Source organism: Gossypium arboreum, chromosome 5 (genome assembly GCF_025698485.1).
Source record: "Gossypium arboreum isolate Shixiya-1 chromosome 5, ASM2569848v2, whole genome shotgun sequence".
Taxonomy (NCBI): domain Eukaryota; kingdom Viridiplantae; phylum Streptophyta; class Magnoliopsida; order Malvales; family Malvaceae; genus Gossypium; species Gossypium arboreum.
This window is the reverse complement of record NC_069074.1, coordinates 1,840,815-1,867,253: the sequence shown is the minus strand read 5'-3', so window position 1 is coordinate 1,867,253 and position 26,439 is coordinate 1,840,815. Positions and strand designations below refer to the sequence as shown.

Genomic DNA, 26,439 nt, shown 5'->3' with positions numbered 1-26,439 from the left:
AAACGTTTGTTCTGGTTGGTTGCCTTATGATTGACTTTTGGACTTAATATATAAATATATACACATATACATAATATATTGCAACAGGTTTGAGTCTCCTCTGCATGTTAAGAACATATTTCTTTCACTTATTCCTTTTTTTCCCATTTACAAATTATATAAAAAAACACAGGACATTGAAATTGAATGACACTTTACGATGAATTGATGATCACTTCTACTTTTTCTTCACTTATTTTTTGAGATGCAAATTTAAAAAAGAATTGAGTATTATGATGAATTATTAGTTTTTGAGGCGATAATCCTGACTGCCATAAGGGCTAAAAGCTTCTGCGAACCAGCTTCTTTTCCTCCAAGAATTCCACCCCATTTCTTCACAGATATCATCCCCGTGGTTGATGCTAAACGTGGAAATGCAGTGCCTCTTGTAAAACCTGGTTATTCTCCTCGACACCTCCATCTCCTTATATATCTGTTCGAGCATGTTTTCAGCACTCGGGAGCTTAAACTTCTCGTCCACGTATCGAGCAAGCCACATGCTACGCAGCTCTGATGTGTGAAGGTTTGCGGCACTTTCGATATAACCCACAAAAGCTATGTTGGGTATCAGTGGGTGGATTGTACCTCTGTCAGAACAGGAATTAAACATTCATTAGTCCCAAAAACCTCACACCAAACCCTCAAACTAAGCTCTTTTAATATTATGTTTATACCTATACAAGGGCATGATTCCTGAAGGATGATATTCGATTAAACTACGGAAAGGGTCTGGTAAGATAGTTTTGAGTTTCTTCTTTCCATCATAACCAGTTGCAAGGATCACAACATCGGCCTTCATTTTAGTATTGTCATCAAACTCAATTCCTTCTTTCCAGAACCACCAGTTGGATGATCTTTTGAAAACAATGTTTCCTTTATCAGCCTCGGTGAAGAAATTTTCTGGCATGATGGCCATCTGACAAGATGCATAATCTTCTTCAAATGGGTGGTCTGGTTTCAAACCATATTTCCGTAATGGAAGTTTCCAGAGCAAGTAAGACTCGATGAATTTCGAAACCCCTCGCCTCTGCCAACAAAACACCATATTATATCAGCTTATAGATGTGTATATATATACATAATGTATTGTCTTTTAAAGGGTTTTTAAGTTAAGAAAGGTTGACTCACCAGGGGAGACAAAAGGTAGCAAAGCATGGTCCTGAGAAAGCTTTGGTTGGGTTTTTCATGGAGGAACTGAGAAGCTCTTGTAGAATAGAACAAGAAGAAGGGCAAACCCCACACTGAATAATGTGGAACAGTCCAGTGAAGTGTCCTTACTACCATGGTACATGGCTGACCTTCAGGCCCTTTAAATCATCATTTGGAGTAAAAGTTAACACCGTAGTTAATTATAAAAAATCAAAGGATTTGTTTCCATTAATTATACCCTAACTTTTTCCAATTTAATTTTTGGGGGCTCAGAGTATTTTGAAAACATGTTTCTATTTTGTTTTGTTTTAAATTTACATATTTGGCAGAACGAAAAAATAACTTGAACAAGTCTAAAATTTCCCATGTTGGAATTCTAATGGTATATGATTCAGAAACGTTGAAAACGTTATTAGTCAAAAAAGTGGAAAAGCCTAGAAGTCCAACCCTACGTGATGAGATGCTTTTGGTTGGTAGTGTGTTTTGACCTTTGTAGTTTTAACCCAAAAACACAAATCCATGCAAAACTCGACCTTCCTATTGTGGGAAAATCATGTTCCCTCCCTACCAACCCCATGTATCACATTACGGCAAATTATACACCTTTTTATCTTTCTTCACAAACCCTAAATTTATCAGATACAACAACCGCAAACACCATTCTGTAGGCAAATCATTTCCCACTAAGAATAAGAGCATGCCTCATGCACAAACCTATTTATTTATATATATATATATATATATAGAGAGAGAGAGAGAGAGAGAGATTGACGTGTATAAGATTTATAGATATAAAAAAATCATCACTCTTGCCAAAAATATATGGCTATTAAATAAAATGAACAGATAATGGTTCTTTTTGGGCTCTCTAACAAATTAAATAAGTAGTTCATCATATGACTTGGTTATAGTGACTATCTAGGTGAAGAAATGCACCATATGCTTAAAGAATATTTGAAACTGTAAATTACTTTTCAATAATTTTAATTTGGTGCGATTAGTATACAAATATAATAGAGAGAATTAATCACCTTGGTTTGCTTCTGCACATTCTACAGCTAGATCAATGGCTGATTTTTTGTAGCCAATGACTGCAACTTTTTTTCCTTTCAGCAGTTGAGAAGCAGCATCCTTGTCCAGTTTGCAGTAATCAATGGAATGAAGGACCTCGCCTTGGAACATCTCAGGACCTTTGTTGTGTGGGAAACTTGGAATTTTGGGTATATCCCCATATTTTCCAATGCAAACAACCACAAACTCAAAGGCATACCACTGAAAGTAATTAAGGGCCAAGAAGATAACAAAAATAAACCGTTTTTAGCTGGTTGTATTAGCTAATGATTTACGTAAAGCATAGATGATATAAGATATTATACAAGCAACAAACCTGTAGGTTTTGTGAACCATTAGTTTGCACTGCAATCTGCCAAACAGGGTGGCCTGGTAATGGACTCCCAAACGCCCCACCATTTCCGCCAAGCTCGGTCGTTCCTTGTTGCCCAACAAAACGTAGCTCCATCACCTTTGAATTGAACTTGACGAACTTCAACACATCAAAGTGCTTAGCATATGATTCCAAGTAATCAACTATCTCAACATGAGTAGGAAAACTGGGATCGTCTCTGTTAGGCCACGGGAAATCCGAAAACTCGTAATCCTTAGGAGCCGATTGCAGCTTAGTGGAATTATAAGCACAGGTTCTCCACACCCCACCTATTGAATCCGAGGCCTCGAAAACAACAGGGTTATGGTGATATAGCTGTTTTGCAGCTGCGATGCCGCTAACACCAGCTCCAATGATACCAATCTTGGAGATGGTAAGAGGAGGGTTTTCATAGTGATTCTCAGCCATAGAAGCTTTGGGAGAAAATCTTTGATAGAAATCAAGGGAAGGGCTTGTGGGTGAAGAAAGGTGAGAAGTTGAATGTTAATTTATAGCCTGCATGAAACGAAGAGAGGTCATTGTCAAAGGCACGTGAATTGAAGTAAGAGTTTTGGCATAGACGGGGAAAGGGAAGGGAAGACCAATATTTCCTTGCTTAATAAAATATGATAACACTTGTTAATGCGAAATTGGTTCGTTGGAGAAGGGAACTTTCGCCAACTGATTTCATAGTTTTAAGTAACTGATACAACTTTAAATTTCTTGGCATCTTCAAATCATACTCTACATTTCTATTTTGTTCATAGTTTCATTTAATTTAATAATTATAAGCTATATATTTTCAATTATTAATTATAACAGTCAAGGGTTCTCTTTATATATTTCTCCTTAATTTATATAACTTTATTTACTATAAAAAATAAAATAAAAAGTTTACATTTTAATCTCTACTCTAAAAAAAAAATCTAAAATCACCCTTTTAACATAACTATATAACCCAAGAAAAAAGCATTAATCTTTAGTGATCACCACCTGAATGGGACAAATAGTACTTTTTCTTCATAAGATGTGAAAACCTATCTTCCTAATTAAATAACCTTGTTTTCCATTCAAAAAAAATCACTTTTGAAGAGTCAAATAAAGACTTATTTATTATTACAAATATGTTTGAATAGAGACCTGAGAATCTCATTATTATAGTAATTAAGGTTTTGCCTATCAATACCAAACCCCAATTTGCTAATTATAATCAATTTGTTCTTGAATTCCTGCATTTTATGTAAAAAATTAAACGAAGCACAACCAATTTTTTTGAATATAATTGTTATTTAGTACGTACGTAGACGTAGTAGTTATATCATACCCTTCTCTCTTCCACATGCAAATGATATATTTTCAATTTCCTGGAAAAATCTAGTTTCCTTGCACAAATCTGCTACGTCGGTCTGAAATCGTGCCATTCATCATGTTCATTTACAAAACTACAATATGTACATACTATTTTTTACAATTTGATAATGTGGTGGAACATTGACTGGAAATTTAATGGAAGCTCGTGGGGATGTTATTAGGTCCACACCAGTTTTACACCTTTGAATGAGGGTTAAATTATACTATTAGTCCCTGTACTATGGATAAATTGTTGGTTTAATTCATCTACTTTAATTTTATTAATTTTAGTCCCTATACTTTTCAAATTTTGACCCAAACAATAGCAATTAAATTTGTTTGGTTAAATTATGCTATTAGTCATGAACATACATTCTTAGTCTCTATATTTTTCGAATTTCAAAATTCTTGTATCAACACAATCAAACAAACATTAAATTAATTAACTGGTTTTTTTGAGTAATTTGTAAAAATATAAAGTTGACATTACAATACATATGATTATATGTTTATCACATTAGATTTTGGAAATAGTAAAACTTAATGAATTTAACAGTTATCAATTAATTAGGATTAGAATTTTAAAATCGTGAAATTGCAAGTACTAAAAATGATCGAATTAAGATAGAGGGAGTAAATCCACTATTTATGCAAAGTACGAGAACTAATAAAAAAATTTGAGAGGGCTGTTTAATTTTTTAAAAAAAGTACACATTTCTGGAATTTTTTTTTTTTAGCTCCTTTAGAAAACAAAAGAGAAAATGGTATAATTTTTGGTTCAAGGTTCAAAGTTGAAACTATAGTCAGTCCTTGAAGGTTATGTAGGTTCAATGTTCCAACTTTTCAACAAAGGTAATGTGTTACAGTTATGAATGAAGTTATTTAAAGAGGTCGTGCAAATTTCGGGTCTAAATTAAGTTTCAGATAAACTGACTATGACGAGTGAAAAGCCTTGATTTGGAAAAATAATAACTCAATATCTAGACAATTAAGGAAAAATCTAGTTACATGCACCCATGTATCATTAGGCCTAGTTTTAATTGCATGCAATGTCAGCATTGACAGCCATACCACAAACCAGTAAACTGGACTAATATAATTGGGAAGTCCAAACTGAACCTAATTTTGTATTTCTAGAAAGAAAATAATAGAAAAAAAAAAATACATAATGTGAATTAAAGTAGATTTGACTAAAGGAGTTCCAATTACACAATACCATTTTAATGAATTAATTTATACAACTTGCTTACACTATTAACATGTTGATTAGTATGACCTAAACTGTGGAAATAGATGATCAAGTATGCCTGGCATTTGCCTCAACAACTTCCTTACAAGTCTAGTGTTGATTATTGTGAATGAATGTAAAAGGATATTGGTTCAATTATATTAAAGCGCATTATTTTTTTATTTATGAATTTGAAAGGGATTATAAGTAATTTTAGACATTGTATTAAAAAGAGTAGATATGATCCGAACATATAGTAAACTATAATGAAATTGTTTAAGAAAATGGAAAAATATTATAGATAGGAAAAAAAATTCTCAATCCGTTCTCTAACATGTATATATATATTTTTCTTTTAACATGTATATTTTCTAGTTATCAAGTAATATTTTTAGTATTAGATTTCATTGTTTTTATAACATGTTAAATAAATTAAAATTTGTTTAAAAATCAAGTCATTTTAGATTTGGAGTTCTTTAGCTAGGATTTTTTTTTTTTGAGTTGAAGTTTTTTGTAGTTAAACCATTTCGAGTTTAAGTCTTTTTAAGTTTGGACCAAATTGGGTAAAAATATCTATAGTCTCAGGTTTTGTATCAGATCGAATTTTAGTCTTTTCAAGCTTAAGGAGGTTTGAGTTTTTTTAAATTGAAATGTTTTCAAATTTAATTCAATTGGATAAGAACAAGTTCGAGTTCAAGTATAATTAAAAGAATATCTTATGCATCACATAAATATTTATTTATTTATATGTACTAACAATTAATATTTTTAAAAGAGAGTATAATTAATCTTGGTAAATGGTAGAGCTGAGTAATTTTAAGTTTGCTATTTTTCAATGACCAATTAACTAATGAAATCGCCATATGTAGACATAAGCAATGTGAGATCGGACCTGAAAACTCAAGGCCATACTTCTTCACACTTAATTTGATTTCAACTTGAAAATATTTGAACCTGAAAAGGTTTAAACTCTGAAAAAAAAAAATTAATCTTAAAATATTTGAAATAATCTGAAAAATCTTAACTAAAAAAATCCAAATTCAACACCAAACATGAAAAATTAGGGATTTGTGTCGTTTTCTGGGATATTTAAAGAAATAAGTCGATTTTAGAGAGAAAAGAAGAAAATGCATCATATTGGATGCATTTTTTTGCTGATGTGGCTAAAAGCGTGCTCTTTAGGACGTATTTTCACTGTCACGTCAGATGAAAACGTGTCGTATAGGGTGTGTTTTCTGACTTTCTTAATACATCAACTAATTTGGTTAGATGGTTAAATATTAGTTGTTTTTATTTTGAGTTTTGGGTTCAATTCCTCTTCTACTCACATTTATATTTTTTATTTCATGATATTTTAAGCTTTTTATTTTTTAATTAATATTTCTATTATATTAGCTCTTCTAGTTAGATGGTTAAGTAATAGTAGTTTTATCTTTATCCTTGAGTCCCAAGTCCAATTCCTCTTTTAAGCACATTTGTATTTTTTTAATTTAATGTTGTTTCAAGTTTTTAATTAGTGTTTTAATCAATAAAAATATTTTATCGAGTTTTTTAATTTATACCTCTTTTATTTATATAAATTAATGATTATATAATAAAATATATTTTTATATGTATCATTATGTTAAATATATTTTATTTTTTAAAACATTAACTAATTTTTATGTATATATCAATTATTTATATGTAACACATCTAACTCGTATCCGTCGCTGGAACAAGGTTACGGAGTATTACAAGACAACAAAATAGTCAATCTGTAACACCCTAACCCGTATCCGTCATCAGAACAGGGTTACGAAGTATTACAGACAACAAAATAGTAAATCATTCAAATCATACATTAATACAAACATAATCAAATTACTTGGACCTTAAGAAATTCAAATACTACCCAAAATACAAAATCAAAATGAAATTAATCGGATAAAAAATACATCAAAACCAACCTAATATGTGTCTAACCAATGTACCCTTATTCATACCACAATTATATACAATTTAATCTCAAAATACACATTCAAGCAATACCAAATCAAAATACTTAACAAAGTTACCACAACCACAACAATCAAATATATAAGCCACACATAGTAGCATAACAATTATACCTCATTCTCATACCCTTTGCAAATTGGTTTTTTGCACAAAATATCATTCATAACATTTACATAAGCCGAACATTAACCAAAATAGTATAAGAGCCTATACATGCTATAAAATTTAAATTTAACGTTTCAAAAACTACATAGATAAATTGGATAGTGTGACTTGAGTGCCAATCCGATTGTCCAACCTTTCGAAAATCTACAATGACATTAAACAACACAAGCAAGTTTAATGAAGCTTAGTAAGTTCGACAAGATAAACAAAAATCTTACCAAACTAACTATAATAAATCAAATAATAATAATAAAACATCCATGACAACTCCCTATCATTCACAGCTTCAATCGATAAATACATCCGTATTCATATCAATATAAAAATAAATAACATGTTTTTCAAATTCATTAAATAAATTATCTTATCGAGATTTTTCCATTCGAAGAACGTGTAACACCCCTAGCCTGAATCCGTTGCTGGAACAAGGTTACAGAGCATTACCGGAGTTATAAATCAAACAGACAGAAAATGCAAACATTTCATAGCATATAGCATTCATGTCAAAAACTAATAAAAATTATACATATATTGTCCCTTATACGAGCCCTCGAGGCTCAAAATACTCATTAGAAACAAATTGGGACTAAATCAGAAACTCAAAAAAAAAATTCGAAAACATTTAATATTTTCAACACGACCGTGTGACTTACACGGTCAAGAGACACACCCGTGTCTTAGGCCGTGTGGGCATTCGAAATAGGGACACACAGCCGTGTCTTAGCCCGTGTCCGTGCCCGTGTTAGTATATTGACTTGAATCACACGGCCAAGTCACACGCCCGTGTGCTAGGCCGTGTGAGCATACTGACTTACATTCTTAAAAGATACAAGGGACACACGGCTGTGCATGAAATACTATTATTTAACTATCTCCCAACAGAGCTAATGTGATAAAAATATTAATTAAGAAAAACAAAAAAATTTAAAATAACATGAAATAAAAAATATAAATGTGAGTAGGAGAGGTGAGTCAAAAACAATACTAGTAACATTTAACCATCTAACCAAATAGTTAATATGTCAAAAAAGTTAGAAAATACGCCCAATAAAATGTGTTTTCATTGCAATGCGTTCAATAAGGGCGTTTTTGTTTTCTTTCTCCAAAATCAGTCTATTTCTTTAAATATTTCAAAATCAGCCCTGATCTCTAATTTTTCTTTAAATTTGTCAAATCTCTTCAATTTTTAGGAATCTAATTTAACATTCATATAAAATTCGGTAGTGACAACAAACAGTAGCGGGATGGACCCTTCCCCTACAGGATGAGCATTACACAGTTGTTGCAATAAGTATTGAGAGGCCAGTTTTTCCAACAGACAAGACTTTGGCTGCGAGATTTGAAATTAGAAAGGGTGATGGCTTCCAAGTTCCACCACACCGCCTGGGCAGCTTTCCTTGGCGACCACTCTGCTAGTCTGGTTTTTAAACATTCCGGTCAATTGTTTTGTTATTTCTGCGGCAGCCACATACAAATCCACGTGCATAATTTTTGGTGAAAGGGAGTGGTCATAATGCACCATAATACCATCATTTTGCTTTGTGAGGAACAGAACAACCCAATTTTGAAGAATCAAAGTTTTGTTCTGTGTTCTTGCCCCGAAACGACCATGGAACATACATCACTTTAGGTTTGAAATCATGTTTTCTCAACCACCAAAATTAGAATCTCCTTCACATTGCTGTTATCCGTAATTGAATTTTTCAAATTCTAATACTTGTGTTTCAATAGGTTTTGATTTAAGCAATCTCACACCCCCCGACCTTTTTTTTTTTTAAGATAATGTAGGATTCTCGTTTGAATTTCTCGTTTTATTTTCCTTAAAATTTTATAAATAATAAATATATGTAATTAATATAAAAATAAAATATTAATAAATTTCATTTAAACATATTTTTTATCATTTCTAAAGCAAAATCTATTATTTTTAGTAACTTGCTATCCCCAGTTCATTTTACAATTAAATTAAATTAACAATAAATTTTTTTATAAAAAATATCAGACTTTTTAATAAATCAAAAGACAAGTGAATGTGTTATACATGGATTGTTTTACGTCATGATTTCTCTACTTTGTTTAAAATTAAAATTTAATATCTATTCTTTAATATTATACATAATTTGGTTCCTCTATGTTATATTTAGTTTTATTTGATAATATGTTTTGATATAATAAATTAAAATATTTTTGAATCAAAGTTAAAGTTGAATAAAATTAGCAAAATGATAAAATCAAGTTAAAATTATTTTAAAACAAGTCAGTATTGCTCCAAAAAAAAGTATTGATACTTTTTGACCTAATATTGATACCTATTCTAAAATCGATACCAAATTGACATTCTGTTTTCAATTAATTACAAAAAGTATCGATACATTTTACCAAGTATCGTTGTAAACTAATTTTAAGGGTCACTGCATTAGACATTAAATGTAACACTCCTTACCCGAGACTGTTGCCAGAATCGAGCACGAGGCATTACTAAACTTATTCTATCCCTTAAATAGGTTTAAATTGTTTATTTAAGCATTTCGGAATGTACTGCCATTCTGCATCGTATTCGCCTAAAAATTCATATCTTGAGTTCCGAAACTCGAAATTAAGATCCGTAAATTTTTCCTAAAACTAGACTCATATATCTATCTACTAATTTTTTCATAGATTTTTTGACTTGGCCAATTAGTACAGTTTATTAGTTAAAGTTTCCCCTGTTTCAAAACTCGACTGCACTAACCTCTTGTTACTACAAACCATGTTTCTTCCTGTACAAAATTCATATCACTAAGCCGTTTGTTTCTCTTAAAACTAGACTCAACAAGGATTATAACCATATAAAGTATACCTTCTAATTAGTTTTGTACAATTTATGGTGAATTTCAAAGTTGAAACAGGGTTCCAGAAATCGCTCTGACCCTGTTTCACTAAAACTCAGATATATCATGAAATATAATACCTTTACCTATTTTTCTTATTCCATAAGAAAATAGACATAATAAGATTTAATTTCATATATTATTCATCTTCAAACTATGTTTATGCAATTTTAGTGATTTTTCAAAGTTACATCATTGCTGTTACTTGAATCTGTTTTTAGGTTACTTTCACATTTTCATAATTTTCATGTGATAATCACCATTCAATCATACATATTAATAAACATGCATATCATCGGCCATTTTATTAGCTAATCACTAGCAAGTATTTACACATCATTCATTGTTCATATTATACCAAAAGTGGCTAAGTTTCTATACATGCCATACACAAAACAAAACGTCTAATTATACCGAAGTTATTTCTTTGATAGTGTGATCGGCCTCCGACGTTTCCTTCGATCCCGAGTGGCTAGATAAGTACTATAAGAAGAAGAAAATAAAGAGATTAAGCACTAGGCTTAGTAAGCTTACAAGCAAATAAATCACAACATTCAACATAATGGATAATTATGCATAATATCATCTAACATCATAAATTTCTTTACTTCTCAATTTCTATCTTCTTCTTTATTCCCTTACCTTCTTTCTTACGACCTTTCCTTTTCATAAGTATAATCTACTTTTCCTTTGCTGTTAATTCACTGTAATTTAACTCGTATCCTGACCCGTTGAACCACTCGGAATACTAAGGATACTAGGGTCGTTCTGTCTATCAATATCTCGCCAATGCCATGTCTTTGACATGGACTTACATGAATTATTCTGTCTCCAATGCCATATATAATATGGACTTACATGGCTCAATCCTGTCTCCAAAGCCATATTTCTAATATGGACTTACATGGCTCATTTCGTTCATTCTGTCAACCCTAATATCCTAACATTCCTAGGGTTCAACCGGCTTTCTAACACTTTTCCTCTGTCACTTCACCTTAAATTCGACTTTAAATATTTTCATAACATAAATATATAAATGCTGAAATTGACAATAATAATGTAAAATAAAAGAATATTGCATTTATTTACTGTAAACTTACCTCGATACAAAATGTGACTAAACTTTACAATTTAGTCCTTTACTTTTCTTTTCCCGATCTACTCTCGAATTTCGCTCTTCTTGATCTATAATAGCAAATTTAGCTTATTTAATATCAACATTTATCAAAACAACCCTTTACTCAAACTTTGAAAAAATTACATTTTTGCCCCTAAACTTTCACATATTTGTACTTTTGCCCCAAGGCTCGTAAATTAAACTTCATCCTATTTTCTTATGTTTTATGACATACTGATCATTTTTCCCTTCTATGGCAACATCAAATTCACACACTAACATGTACTTATGACTATTAGGTATTTTTACCGATTAAGCCTTTTTACTCGTTTTCACTTAAAACCAAGTAGCACAAGTTGTCTAACATAATTTAAAACCTCATATTCCATCATAAAACATCAAAATACACAAATTTCACCTATGGGTATTTTTCCAAATTTGATTCCTAACTTAAATTATTGTTAGCATAAGCTTTATCGAGCTACCGGGACTTCAAAAACGTAAAGATCATTAAAAACGGGGCTTGGAATCACTTACTATGAAGCTTGAAAGTTGAAGAAACCCCAGCTATGGAGAGAGGTAAGGTTCTGCTGGTAACTTGAAGAAGATGATACAATTTTATCATCTTTTTACCTTTTATTAATGTTAATAACCAAATGACCAAAATGCCCTCCTTACTAAACTTTCAAAAATTCCTTCCATGTCCTAATTTTGTCCATGAACTTAAAATTGGTCAAATTACCATTTAAGATCTCCTAATTAATATTCCAAAATAATTTCATACTAAAAACTTCTAGAATGCAAGTTTTGCAAATTATTCGATTTAGTCCCTAACCTCAATTTAAGCACTTTATGCATAGAATTTTATCACGAAATTTTCACACAATCATGTAATCATACCATGAACCTCAAAATAATAATAAAATATATATATATATATATATATTTTTTTTTTTTTACCCTGAATTTGTGGTTTCGCAACCACTGTTCCGTTTAGGCCCTATTTCGGAATGTTACATTAAATGCTAATAGTATCGATATTCGTAGAAAATATATCGATATTTTTTGTTGTAGGTTAATTTAATGATTTTGATATTTTCATCCTCAATCACTCTATTAATATTTCCAACAACCATAACAGTTAGAAATAAATTAATCAAGTTAACCAAGAAGTTTATTTTGATATGTTGAAAATTAATCAAAATTTTACAGCAAAAATTTCTTATGTAATCAGTATTATTTTTACTGAATTACACTTCTAAATATGATTTAGTAAATGACCCTAATTTTATTGGACTAATATTTATCGGCTCAAAGCCCATTATGCTAATGGGCTGTGCTCAAAGCCCTTACTCCACTTTTTCGGCCCTACAACCTTTCTAGGATTTAAAGGGCTTTGTCACTAATTATCCAGTTTTCGGCTTTTTTATCAAAATAACATAAATAATTTAATTGAGTATCAAAATGACTCACTTTTTTAATTAAACACGAAAATGATCTTAAATCTACAGTAAAAGTTAGTGGAGCCAAATTATATGGCGCCACCAACTTGTCACATTAGAAGGGAGTATAAAAAAGTTAATTTTTTGGTAGAGCCATGTAGAATAGCGCCACCTGTATAAACACAAGGGAAATATTGCAATTTTTAGAAAAATTGGCTCCACTAAAAAATAAAAAATTGTTTTGAAGTCCCTTATTTTTCTAGAAATTGCACTATTTCCCTTGTATTTATATAGGTGGCGCCATTCCACATGGCTCCACCAAAAAATTAATTTTTTTATGCTCCCTGCTGACGTGGCAAGTTGTGCCATATAATTTGGCTCCACCAACTTTTACTGTAGATTTAAGGTCATTTTCGTGTTTAATTGAAAAAGTGGGTCATTTTGATACTTAATTAAATTATTTGGGTTATTTTGATAAAAAAGTCCCGCTTTTCCCATTTTCTAATTACTCAAACCACTTTTTCTTTTAAGTTAATTCTACAATACATTCCCAAACTATAACTTCTATTCCTAATTGATTTCTAAACTTCAAAAATATTCTAATTATATCCTAAACTATCGATATTATATTAGTCAAGTCCTTATATTATTGAAACCGTTAATTTAATCATTAAATTAATTTAATCATTAAATGACATGTAAAATCTTATGTGACATAATTTAAAATATTTTTAGAAAAATTAAAATATTGCTACATAAATTTTAAAATTTAAAACTAAAATCAAAGTAAAACCGAAAAAAAAAAAAAGAAAAGAGAGTGAATGATAGTCCATGTAAAAGTTTTGAAAACCTCAAAAGCAAGAATTTTTCAATATCTATTTCTACAATATTTATTTTTTAATTTTTGTTTTAAATTAATAAATTATGTCACATAAAATGTAATGTCTCGTTAAGATTAAATTAACAATTTTAGTGATGAATGGGCCTTGTTGATATGACATTTTAAAATTTTAAAATTAATTTAAAATGAAGGTCATAACTTGAGGATATTCCGTGCAATTAACTTTTTTTATTTTTATTTATGTTAAACTTTTTAAAATTTTAGTGGATAGGAGGAAAGGAAAGTATTATACCATTAATTTTGACAGCAATTGTTCTTTATATATATATATATATATATATATATATTTGTTCATTAATTTTTTCTATATATTTATAGAGAAATGAAGTTTGTTTGATTTTGATATTTTAAAGATACCCATCTAAAATTGGTGTGGAATGAATGGGAAGTGCATCTCATGGGCTCCTACGATTAAGTACAAATGTTTATATATTTTTAGTTTTTCAATATATTTATTGAAGTGAGTCCAATGATTAATCTATCAATAAGGAAAAATTTATCACAAGTTTTAAAATTATTATATACCCAAAGCAAATTTTAAACTCCATAATTTATATTGCAATAATATCACTCATTAAACCGTTTAAAAACAAGTAAAAAGAAAACAAAAACATTATTTTAAATGATATTATTAGAAAAATATATATAAATTAGAATAACATTGTAAATAAATTATATACAACAATATGATCTTCTTATTCAAAACTAACTTTATAAGATAAATAGATAATTTATAGAATGGATTATTAATTCATAAGCCTTATTAATTATTAAAAAGGCTGTAAATATATTAATAATAAATAAGTAATTAATTTTTATTAGACGTTTATCTCGCTCCCACGTGTGTTACAGTCATTACACATTCTACAATCACATATACGAGATCTTGATCTAAAATATAAAATCACTCATTTATTAGCATATATTTTATTTCCAAACTATTTTACAATTAATACCCTTTTATTTTTGAATTTATGCAATTACCCTAATTTTTACAATTTTTGCAATTCAATCTCTTAATTAGTTAATCTATCAAATTAACTAATTTTCTCAAATCAATAATCTATCCAAATATTATAGGCCCTCATACAGCCCCTAATAAACTTAAAATTCACTATCAAACCCTAATATTTTGATATTTTCACAATTTAATCCTAAAATCAATATTTAACAAAAATCACTTTACAAAATCATCACAAAACACAATCAAAGCTCCAAATCCATATTTTTCATAAAAAAAAATCTAATATTTATCAATGGAAACTTCAAAAATTTTTAACAGAATCAGAAACGAATGTACGAGTTAGCTGGACCTAGTCATAACTATTTCAAAAACATAAAAATTAAAAGAAACGGGCAAAATTTACTTACCAGATCATCAAACCAAAGTTGGCCGAATACTAAGCCCTAGCTATGACTCCCTTCTTTAACAATTTTGGTGGAAAAACAAAGGTTAAAGAAAATGATGACAAGTTTTATTTGTTTTACTTTTCTTTTAATTATTAAATTACTAATTTAACATTTCTTATAATATTAAAATTCATCCATTTAATGTCCACATTTGTCAATTATTTTTAAAAATGGTCTAATTTCCAAATAAGTCCCTTTTCCTTATTCAATAAACTATTTAATCACTCAAATTAAATAGTGGCGAAATTTTACATCTTTTACAATTTAGTCCTTTTTAATTAATTAACTATCGAAACGTTAAAATTTTAAAACGAAACTTTAATACCACTTAATGACACTCCGTAAATATTTATAAAAATTTTTACGGCTCGGTTTATAGAAACGAGGTCCCGATACCTCACTTTTTAAAATCACTTGACCTTAAGGCCTTACCACTTAAACCTAATAAATTGTTATAAAATATAAATTACCAAATCAAAAATCTTTTTAAAGTCATATTTGACTCGTAAATATTTTACGAGCTTACTCGCTGGATTTGATGGCCTGAAAACCACTGTTTCTGACACCACAAAAAAATTGAGTTGTTACATTATATACAATATTCTTTTATGTGTATTTTTTATATATAATATTTATATGTCAAATATTTATTTTCTCCACCTATATTGTGGGTATTGTGATTTCTAATATTATAAAATGAAATAATTATTTCAAATATCATTATTATTTTTATATGTAAAATATTTCAACTATCATTATTTTTCATTTACATTATGAGTATAATATTTTAAATATTTTTGTATGTGAAATATTTTAATTAATATTTCAAATATCATTATGTTTATATGTAAAATATTTCAAATAAACATATAAAAATATATAATTTTAAAATTTACCACACCCATGATATGGATTGAAAATAAATATTACACGATAAAAATTATATTTACTAAAAATAATATTTACAATAATTATTTGATTTTATAAATAAAAATTTATTAATTAAAAGATAAATTAAAAATAAAAAATTTTGAAAATAAAAATAAAAAATGTGCTTAAAAAAGAAATTGAACCTGTGATAGCCCTAAAATGACCCTAGTCGGAAAGTGGTTTCGAGACCACAAAATTAAGTCATAAAAATAATTAAATGTTATATTCTGTGATTATTACATGTGAAAGTGCATGTGTGAAAATTTCATGCTTTGATTTTGTCAATTGTGAGTGAAATTATGAAATAGGACTTATGTGAAAATTTCTGAAAATGCTATAGGCTAATTTGTAGTGGCCAAATAATTTGTAGAGCAAAATAGGAGGAGTTACATGTCAAACCTCCCATTTTATGTGTAGTGGCCGGCCATCATGATGGAAATGAATAGAATGTGCATTTTAAATTTAGCACTATCAATTTAATGGCTTTGTTATCATAAAATAAGAATAAATAAGTTAACAAAAGGATGAAAGGGAAAAAAGCTTGTCCATCTTTGTTCTTGATAGCCGAAACTAAGAGAGGAAGAAAGGAAAAAGCTCAGCCATTTGATCACCTTTGAGTTAGAATTAAGGTAAGAAATGCATGTTAGTTTTTGAAATTTTAGCATAGTTTAAGCTAGATACCAAGTCCCTTACTTAGCCCATGCCAAAATTTTGAAGTTGGTGGTGATATGAGTATTCGGCTATGGAAGATGTTAAAGAGAATGGTTGTTGTTTCATGTTCTTTTGATGAATAATGGTAGATAGGTGAAGTTGAGCCAAACAAATGAGGATATATGTGCATTAGATGCTAAGTGGGAAAATTGGCTAACATGATGTGTGTACTATGGCCGAAAGGGAACATGAATAAATTTCTTTTTAATGAGCTATACATTCGGCTATAGTATGAAATGCAAAGAAATTTTGATGTTGAATGTTTTAAAATGATGAAATAAAGATTATGCTTAAGTGAAATTATAGATATGTGATGATTGATTGGTGATATGCATGTTTAAATAACATGCATGCAAAGAATGTGTGAAAGAATGAATTGGTAATAAATCTGCTTGGGACAGCAGCAGTAACGTGAATTTGGAAAATCACCATAAATTGTGGGAGTTGAGTGAGAAGCTTAATAAATTATGTAATTAAATCTTAATGAGTTTATTTTCTTATAAAAGAAACCGTGTAAGCAAAAAAATTGCCGATAATGAGATATTTGAAGTGATGTGGGATAGGGTCAAAATGACTTCTAGATCCTCTGTTCTATTTTTATAAAATCATTATAAATTGTACAAAAATGTTCATAATATGAAATTTATATGTTTCAAATGAAATAAACGAGAACATATTTTGAATTCTGTACAATGAGAAATTTGATTCGTAGTGAAGAGTGGTCGATTAGTCAAACAGTGAAATAGGGGAAACTTTAATAAAAATCTGGTATTGATTGGCAAAACCAAAAATTCTGAAAATTTTATGGATAGAAGATATATGAGTCTATTTTCAGGGAGAATTAACGGAAATTGATTTGGGGTTTTGTAGCTCCAGTTATAAATGATTTAGTGACTGTTGCTCAGGAAGACAACTTACAGTAAAATTTTGATTATGTGGTAAACATTGACAAAAAAATTTGTTAATGAGTTACTTATTGATTTCTTATAAGCTTACTATGATCTGTAGGTGTGGAAGTCATATATATTATATTTTGAAAGTGATGCTTGAATAGTCGAATAATGACTAAGTTTAAAATTGTTGAATTTAAGCTCAAGAGCATAGAGGGGCAAATTCGGATAGGAAAAAAGAGAAAGTAATCGAATAGCCGTTGTAATCGTTCGGCAACATTCGAGGTAAGTTCTTAAGTGTTTAAGCTTGATTCCTTTTTATATGCCTAAGAGTTAAATTAATATGGCAAAGAGAATGTAAATTTTATTTAGTTAATGTGCCGAATATGTAATGATTTAAGGCTATAAGCCGATTATGGCTATTATGCTTGAGTTGAATTGGATTTAGAAATTTGATGCACTAAATGAGTGTTACAATGAATAAACTATGCCGTATATGTGCTGGTAGAGATATTACCATTTGTGATTATTAAATATCTAAAGGAAACCATGATGTGTATAAAATTATTATTATGAGTCCTTTGTGGTAGCCAAATGTGGCTTGGTAAAGTGATTAAATGTGAACTTCGATGAGGTAACTGTTAGTGATCGATGATATAAGTTATGTATTATAATATACATCCGGGTTTCAAACTTAGCAGGCGTAATGCCGGTGAAATGACATCGGACTTAAAGGTCTAGCAGGCTTATGGCCGGTGATGAAATCAGGTTATTACCTAGCTGGCAAATTGCCGGTAAACTATTAAAAGTGTGGTGCTATAAGACTATGGGCTAATACGATATGTGTATTCGTTCCGTAAAGTAAATTATTCAGGTACGAACAACCTAATTAAGTACATGTGAATTAAATGAATTTGATGATTGATGTGAATCGAACATATAAGAAATGGTTTCATGTTTATGTTCAACTATGAGACCTTGTGTTAAATCGACAATCGATTTCGTTCAATACATTAAGTTGGTCAGGTATGCGATATGTACTTATGCATGTTAAATCGATTGGAATTGAATCATGAATGTGAATTGAGAACCATAGGTGAAAATGCTTATGTCATATATGTGAGTAAGGGTAAAACCATTGTAAATTATCGATAAGGATGGATTATGTGCGGAACCATCTTATAATTGCTAATTTGAATGGTTGCATGCGAATCAGTGAGCAAGATGTATTGTATTGAGATGATGCTTCAGTGAAAATATACATATGTTCTTTGTGTTGAATGAACATTAAATTAAAGTTATGAGCCGTATGTGACTAGCATATCTAGTCGAGTTTGATACTATTAACTGATGTACTAAGATATGTGTTCCAATGTGCAATTAAACCCTATGTGGTTGAAAGGATGAAAATCTTTGTTTATAGATATGTGTTTCAGTTATATATGATTGAAGTATAAGTTATGAAAGTGGGAAAGAACAGGTGAATTGTTTATCGAAATATGATATCCGGGCTTAAAATCCCGCAGGCTTCGTGCTGGTAATATAACCGGGTTAATATATCCGGGTTAAATCCATGAGCTTCGTCTTTGGTATTATATCCGGGTTAAATCAGAATGACCTAATTTTCGGTGGTGTCGGAAATGGTGATTTGAGATCACCAAATTCGACAAATAATATTGAACAAGATAGTAATTTAATATTTATGAGTCAAGTAAGAATTTAGAAGAATTTGTGAAATGGTGAAATTAGTGAATTAAAAGAATTTATTATGTCAAACGGGTCAAAAACGAGGTATCGAGACCTCAAAGTTGAAAATCGAGCTATAAATATTTTTATAAATATTTATGGAGTGTCATTGAGTTAGTATTAAAGTTTCGTTAGAAAATTTTAACGTTTGGATGGCTAATTAATTAAAAAGGACTAAATTGAAAATAGCGCAAAATTTATTAAATTGTGAGTAAATAGCTTAAGTATTTAAAAAGATGGATTTAAAGAGCAATTAGACCCAAAGGTTAATGGCTGGACGGTTTGGGTATGAAATAAGCAAGAAAACAATGTGAACAAGGGCAAAATTGGAAATAGCATAAAAGTTAATAGTTAAATAATGATGTAATTGAAAAATCCAGACATTTCTTCATATTTTCTCAGCCAAAACGCCATAGAAGGTCTGGAGAAAGCTGGTTTTCATATTTTTACATCATGTGAGTTTAATTCTTGCTTTTTCTTGATAATTTTATGTTTTTATGACTTTTACAATTAGGTCCACTTGTAGAATTCATTAGTTTTTGATTTTATGGGTGAAATTGGAAGTTACCCTGGATGGATAAGGAATTTTATGATTAATTATTATGAAATTTAAGTTCTAATTTCATATTAAGGTGGTTTTATTAAGTGATTTTGATAGGAAATGATATTTAGGACCTAATTGTGAAAAAGTTGTGAATTGAAGGTTGCTGTTGAAATTCAGAATATAAAAGGTTTTGAAATAGTTTATAATGATAAAATAAAGTGTTAATTGAGAAAAATTAGTTCAATTGATGGGTGAATTGAGCGGGGACTAAATTGTGAAACTGTAAATTTTGGGGTAAAAGTGCAATTTCGAAATTTGAACAGCATAAATTTTGAATTAAAATAGAAATCAAATAAATGCTAATGAGTAGAAATATTTTATATTATAGATCAAGAATCCAAAGAAGAACGAGGAAAAGAAAAAGTTATGAATAGTCCCTAAATTTCAATATCTTCTACAAATTAGCTGTAAGTTCATATGGTTGAATTTAGATGTTTATTTGTGAATGATTGAAGTTTATAATGTGTTATTATATACGAATTTGTTGTGGGATTGTGTAGATTTTGTTAATGAAAGAATAAATGTGGAAATGCAAATTAGGAAAACGCAGGATTGAGTACGTTCAGATCGTGACGTGTGATGAATTGATTGGATAAGACCATGGTTGTTCCATGGCAAAGTGTGAAATGTAGGTATGGTATCATCCATACTGAGTTGTGAAATGTAGGTATGGTATTATCCATCTTGAAATGTGAAATGTAGGTATGGTATTATCAAATCCATCTTGAGTTAAGAAATGTAGGTATGGCATTTCCCATACCGAGTTGAAAATGTAGGTATGGTATTTCAATGAGGAAAACCATACTGAGTTGTGAATCGTGGCATTGAGCAACGACGTACTTAATTTCGTAAGCCGCTTCCTAATTTGATTATAAGAAATAAAGAGAAGTGATCCAAATGAAAGAGATTGAGTAGTTATTCTTGTTGAGCTCAACTATGTGAATTATTATAACAATGGTTGTGAATCGCAGGAAACTTTAGTAAATGTTTTGATATTGTTTGGAAATATTATGTTTGGTAAGCATTACTTTTAACCTATGAACTTACTAAGCTTCAATAAGCTTACTTGTGTGTGTTTAATATTTTATGTAGATTGACTTGAAGTGAAGTGGGTAGATCGAATCAACACAATAAAGCACACTATCCAGATCAATTCGGTAGCTTTTGTTTTATGTTTGAAGATTTATATGGCATGTATAGAGTTTAAATGAAGTGAAGTAAAGATGTTATAAACTAGTTAACAACATTTTGTACTAAAAGCAGTTTTTGGTTAGTAGCGTAGTTTGAGTTTGAAAATTTACCATAAATCATGAAAATCTAATTAGAGGTTGAATAAAATATGAAATTAAATCTTATTGAATCTAGTTTCACATAGAAGAAACAGTGTAAGCAAAAGGCTTTCATATCGGAGATATCTGAATTTTGTGAGACAAGGTCGAGTGATTTTGAACTCCCTGTTCTGATTTGTAAAAATCATTAAAATTGTAAACAATTAATTAGGAGTCATACTATATATGTATGGATTCCTTATTGAGTCTATTTTAATAGAAATAAACGTATTGGTTATTTGAATTCTGTACATGGAGAAATTTGGTTCAGTAGTGAGCAGGGTCGAGCAACCGAACCACGAAATAGGGAGACTTCAACTAATAAAATGTACTAATTGGCCCAACCAAAATTCTAGAAAAAATTAGTAAGTTATATGAGCGTAGATTTAGGAAAATTTACGGATTTGGATTTGAGTTTTGTAACTCGAAATATGATTTTTTTGCATCAGAATGCAGTTGGACAACTTATCCGGAAAGTGTGATATAAATTGTTTAAATTTGTTTAAGTGCTCAAATAAGTTTAGTAATGCCTCGTGCTCGACTCGTGACGGTCTCGGGTAAAGGGCGTTACATTTATTGGTATCGAGCTTGGTTTAGCCGATTCTCGAAATATGTATGATGTGAAAAGTATCTAGAATTACATGCCATATAAATCTGTGATAGTGTCTTGTGTATGATCCGATCTAATCCTTGTTTTTATTATAGATTATCTTCGATTTGAAAAGATGTCGATAGACCAAAACAAACCGAGCAAGAAGAAGTTAATAGCAGTACAAACCTCTGAACAAGGAACAAGTAGTGAAGCTCCAATTTCATTGATGCGAGAACAAGAACTCAAAAATATGATTTATGGATTCATGAATCGGTGGTATAATGAGAATGTGCGAGAAAGAAATCGACTCGCAACCTCCTCCCCTATCTCAACATCTGTAGTACCCCGGTTGCTCCTCCACCTCCTCCGATAACTGAATCTAGCAAAAGAACACCAATTGAAAAACTCGAAAGTTTGGAGTGAAGAATTTCGAGGAGATCGGACGATGATCCGATTAAAGCGAGTATTGGTTAAAGAGTTTGGAGAGAGTTTTAAGCAGATGATGTGTTCTCCGGAGGACTATTTGGGATGTGCGTTTCGCTTATTAAAAGAAGAAGCGTATAATTGGTGGGAAACCATTGAGGCAAAGTGGTACCTGCAGATAAACTTACAGGAATTCTTCCAAAACGAATTTAAGAAGAAGTATGTGGGAAAGAGATATTTAGACAAGAAGAAGAGAATTTCTTGATATTCGACAAGGAATAAAACAATGGTAGAATATGAAAGAGAATTTGTGTATCTCAAGAGATATGCTCGGATGTTGTACCGATCGAGGAAGAAATGTGCATTAGATTTGAAGAAGGGCTTAATGATGAAATCGAATGATGATTGGAGGTACAGAGATTCGAGAATTTGTGATTCTGTCGATCGAGCTTAAAAGATGGAAGAAGTGTATAACAGAAAGATGCAAAGAGAAAGAAGAGGTAAAGAGGTATACAAAAGAAGTTTCTCTAGACCAACTTCGACTTTTCCGGTCAAAAAGTTCAGAGAAGATTCTGGTCGACCTGTTACAATCCCGGAACGATCGAATAAAAGTAAAACGACTCAACAAGATGTCGGAGTAACTAAGAAACCAGCAGCTAGTGTTAGTAGTGTGCAAAATATTCCGAGACTTAGATGTAAAAATTGTGGTAGATTTCATATTGGTGAGTGTTGGGGAAGAGCCGAGCTTGCTATAAATGTGGTGGAACTGATCATTTTATTCGGACTGTCCTCAATTATTAAAGAAGATAGAGAACAAGGGAGAAGCAAGCAAATACTCCTCGTAAAGGTAAACGTTCGGTCAAAGTAGTCTTCTTTGGGACTGTTCATTCGGGAACGAGAGATCTGCAGACTTGATCGAGACAAGAGTACAAAGACGTATATACGCTTATCCGGCAAGGGAAGAAGCTTCGCTCCGGATGTGATAGTGGTAATTTCTATCTTTTGATGATTCTGTATGCTTTAATTGATCCGGATCTACACATTCATATATTTACCACCGCATTAGTGTCGAAAAGAAAATGACTGTTGAGTCCATCGACCTTGAATTGCAAGTCACTAATCCACTAGGGCAAAGTGTGTTGGTTAATTTAATATGTCGGAATTGTCCTTTGAAAATACAAGGTCGTGAATTCTCTGCTGATTTAATGTTGTTACCATTCGAGAATTTGATGTTATTCTTGGAATGGATTGGTTGATTGAACACGATGCCATAGTGAATTGTAGAGAAAACGGATTGATTTAAAATGTCGACGGGAAATAGTTTCAATGAGTTTGGGGATAAAAGAATGATGTCGAATTATTTCACCTTTACATTTCGGAAATTGATTCGGAAAGGTAATGAAGCATTTTAGCTTATATTCTTGATACTCGGGTTCGAATTGAAGATGGAACAATTGTCGATTGTTAATGAGTTCTTGATGTGTTTCTGAGGAATTACCGGTTTACCCCGGATCGTGAGGTTGAATTCACAATTGATGTAATTCCGCACAGCTCAATATCAATAACACCGTATAGAATGGCACCGGTGAGTTAAAGAGTTGAAGACACGATTGCAAGAGTTATTGGATAAAGGGTTCATCGAATCGAGTACATCACCTTGGGGCGCTTTTGTCTTATTTGTGAAAAAGAAAGATGGTTCGTTGCGATTGTGTATTGATTACGAGCGGTTGAACAAGGTAACAATTAAAATAAATATCCATTACCTCGTATCGATGATTTGTTTGATCAACCTGAAAGGTCTGCAGTTGTTCTCAAAAATAGATCTTAGATCTGGGTATTATCATTGAAGGTTAAAGAGTGTGATGTGCCAAAGACGCTTTTGAACTCGGTATGGTCACTACGAATTTTTGGTAATGCCTTTTGGTTTAACGAATGCCCTGCTGCATTTATGGATTTAATGAATCGAAATTTTCAGTCTTATTTGGATAGATTTGTGGTGGTATTTATTGATGACATATTGGTCTATTCAAAGATGAATCCGAACATGCACAAGACTTGAGAATTGTACTACGACTTTGAGAGAAAAGCGCTTATATGCGAAATTTAGTAAATGTGAGTTTTGGCTTCATGAGGTTGGATTTTGGGTCATATTATATCACCAAGGAATTCGTGTGGATCCAAGTAAAGTTTTGCAAGTGGTAAATTGGAAAACACCAAGAATGTAAGCGAAGTGCGAAGTTTTCGGGATTAGCAGGATACTATCGCCGTTTTGTAAAGAATTTTTCCATGATTGCTTCACCAATGACTCGTTTATTACAAAAGAATGTTGAGTTTATGTGGTGCGATGAATGTCGTGAGCTTTGATCGATTAAAGAAAATGTTAATGAAGCTCCGGTCTTGACTCAACCGAATCGGTATATCGTATGTTGTGTACAAGTGATGCATCTTTAAGTGGTTTGGGTTGTGTGTTAATGCAATCGGGAAAGGTGGTGGCTTATGCTTCACGGCAATTAAAACCACATGAAAAGAATTACCCTACACATGATCTTGAGTTAATGCAATTGTTTTTGCCTTAAAAATTTGGAGACACTATTTATATGGTGAGAAGTGTTATATGTATACGGATCACAAAAGTTTGAAATACTTAATGACTCGAAGAACCGAACTTAAGACAGAGACGATGGTTAGAGAGTTCTTTGAAAGACTATGATTTGGTTATTGACTATCATCCAGGAAAGCTAATGTAGTTCTTGATGCCTCGAGTCGAAAGTCATCCTTGTTTGCACTTCGGCAATGAATGCTCATTTGGCTCTTAATGAAGAAGGTGTTGTATTAGTAGAATTGAAGGTAAAACCAATGTTTCTTCAACAAATTCGAAGCTGCAGAATGAAGATCCAAAATTGGTCTTGGAACGGCAAATGGTTCGGGATAATTTAGATTCGAGTTCAAGATTGATGATGAAGGTATATTGCGCTATCATAATAGGATTTGTGTTCCAAATAATTCGATTTAAAGAATGATATTCTTTCTGAAGCACATAATAGTATGTATTCTATTCATCCGGTAGTACAAAATGTATGATGATCCGAAAAAGACATATTGGTGGCTGGTATGAAAAGAGAAATTTCGAATTTATTGCAAAATGTTTGATTTGCCAGCAAGTTAAAGCGAGCATCAAGTGCCAACGGGTTTATTACAACCTATTATGATTCCCGAATGGAAGTGGGAGCATATTTCAATGGATTTTGTGTGGGATTGCTCGTGACTCCAAGAAAGAAAGATTCGATATGGGTGATTGTTGATAGATTGACAAAGTCAGCACACTTTATTCCAGTCAGAACAGATTTTTCATTTAATAAGTTAGCAGAATTGTATGTGTCAGAGATTGTGAGATTACATGGAGTTCCAATATCTATCATTTCAGACCGGGATCCGAGGTTTACTTTAAGATTTTGGAATAAATTGCAAGAAGCTTTAGGCACCAGATTGAATTTTAGTACAGCATTTCATCCTCAAACAGATGGACAGTCAGAGCGAGTGATTCAAATTTTAGAAGATATGTTAAGATGTTGTATACTCGAATTTGGTAACAGTTGGGAAAGGTATTTACCGTTATTGAGTTTGCTTACAACAATAGCTTTCGGTCTAGTATAAAATGACACCATTTGAGGCTCTTTATGGTAGAAAATGCAAGACTCCATTGTGTTGGTCTGAATTGAGTAAATCAAAAATAGTTGGGGTTGATTTGATTCGAGAAACCGAAGAGAAAGTCCGGATTATTCGAGATAGTCTAAAAGCTGCTTCAGATCGTCAGAAGTCATATGCGGATTTAAAACGAAGAGACATAGAATATGCAGTGGGTGATCGAGTATTTTTAAAAGTTTCACCATGGAAAAGGGTGTTACGATTTGGTAAAAAGGGAAAATTAAGTGTAACACTCCTTACCCGAGACTGTTTCCAGAATCGAGCACGAGGCATTACTAAACTTATTCTATCCCTTAAATAGGTTTAAATTGTTTATTTAAGCATTTCGGAATGTGCTGCCATTCTGCGTCGTAGTCGCATAAAAATTCATATCTTGAGTTCCGAAACTCGAAATTAAGATCCGTAAATTTTTCCTGAA

At 31.0% G+C, this 26,439-nt stretch overlaps 1 protein-coding gene across 1 annotated transcript; it reads right to left on the bottom strand.

The window, feature by feature from the left end:
* Window positions 1-118: 118 nt before the first annotated feature.
* LOC108487509 (probable flavin-containing monooxygenase 1) lies at window positions 119-3,087 on the bottom strand. The gene is made up of 5 exons (XM_053027838.1): window positions 2,576-3,087; window positions 2,220-2,460; window positions 1,168-1,346; window positions 714-1,066; window positions 119-626 (listed from the first exon to the last, which is right to left on the bottom strand). The coding sequence occupies exons 1-5, from the start codon at window positions 3,038-3,040 to the stop codon at window positions 284-286; spliced, it is 1,581 nt and encodes a 526-aa protein (XP_052883798.1). The 5' UTR covers window positions 3,041-3,087; the 3' UTR covers window positions 119-283.
* Window positions 3,088-26,439: the final 23,352 nt, after the last annotated feature.

Bases quoted from the DNA above. Each gene is read 5' to 3' on its own strand.
- LOC108487509 (XM_053027838.1), bottom strand. From the start codon at position 3,040: ATGGCTGAGAATCACTATGAAAACCCTCCTCTTACCATCTCCAAGATT. The intron at 1,347-2,219 runs GTGATTAATTCT...GATGATTTAAAG, and splicing joins ATGTGCAGAAGCAAACCAAG to GGCCTGAAGGTCAGCCATGT. The intron at 1,067-1,167 runs GTGAGTCAACCT...TTTTGTTGGCAG, and splicing joins GCTACCTTTTGTCTCCCCTG to AGGCGAGGGGTTTCGAAATT.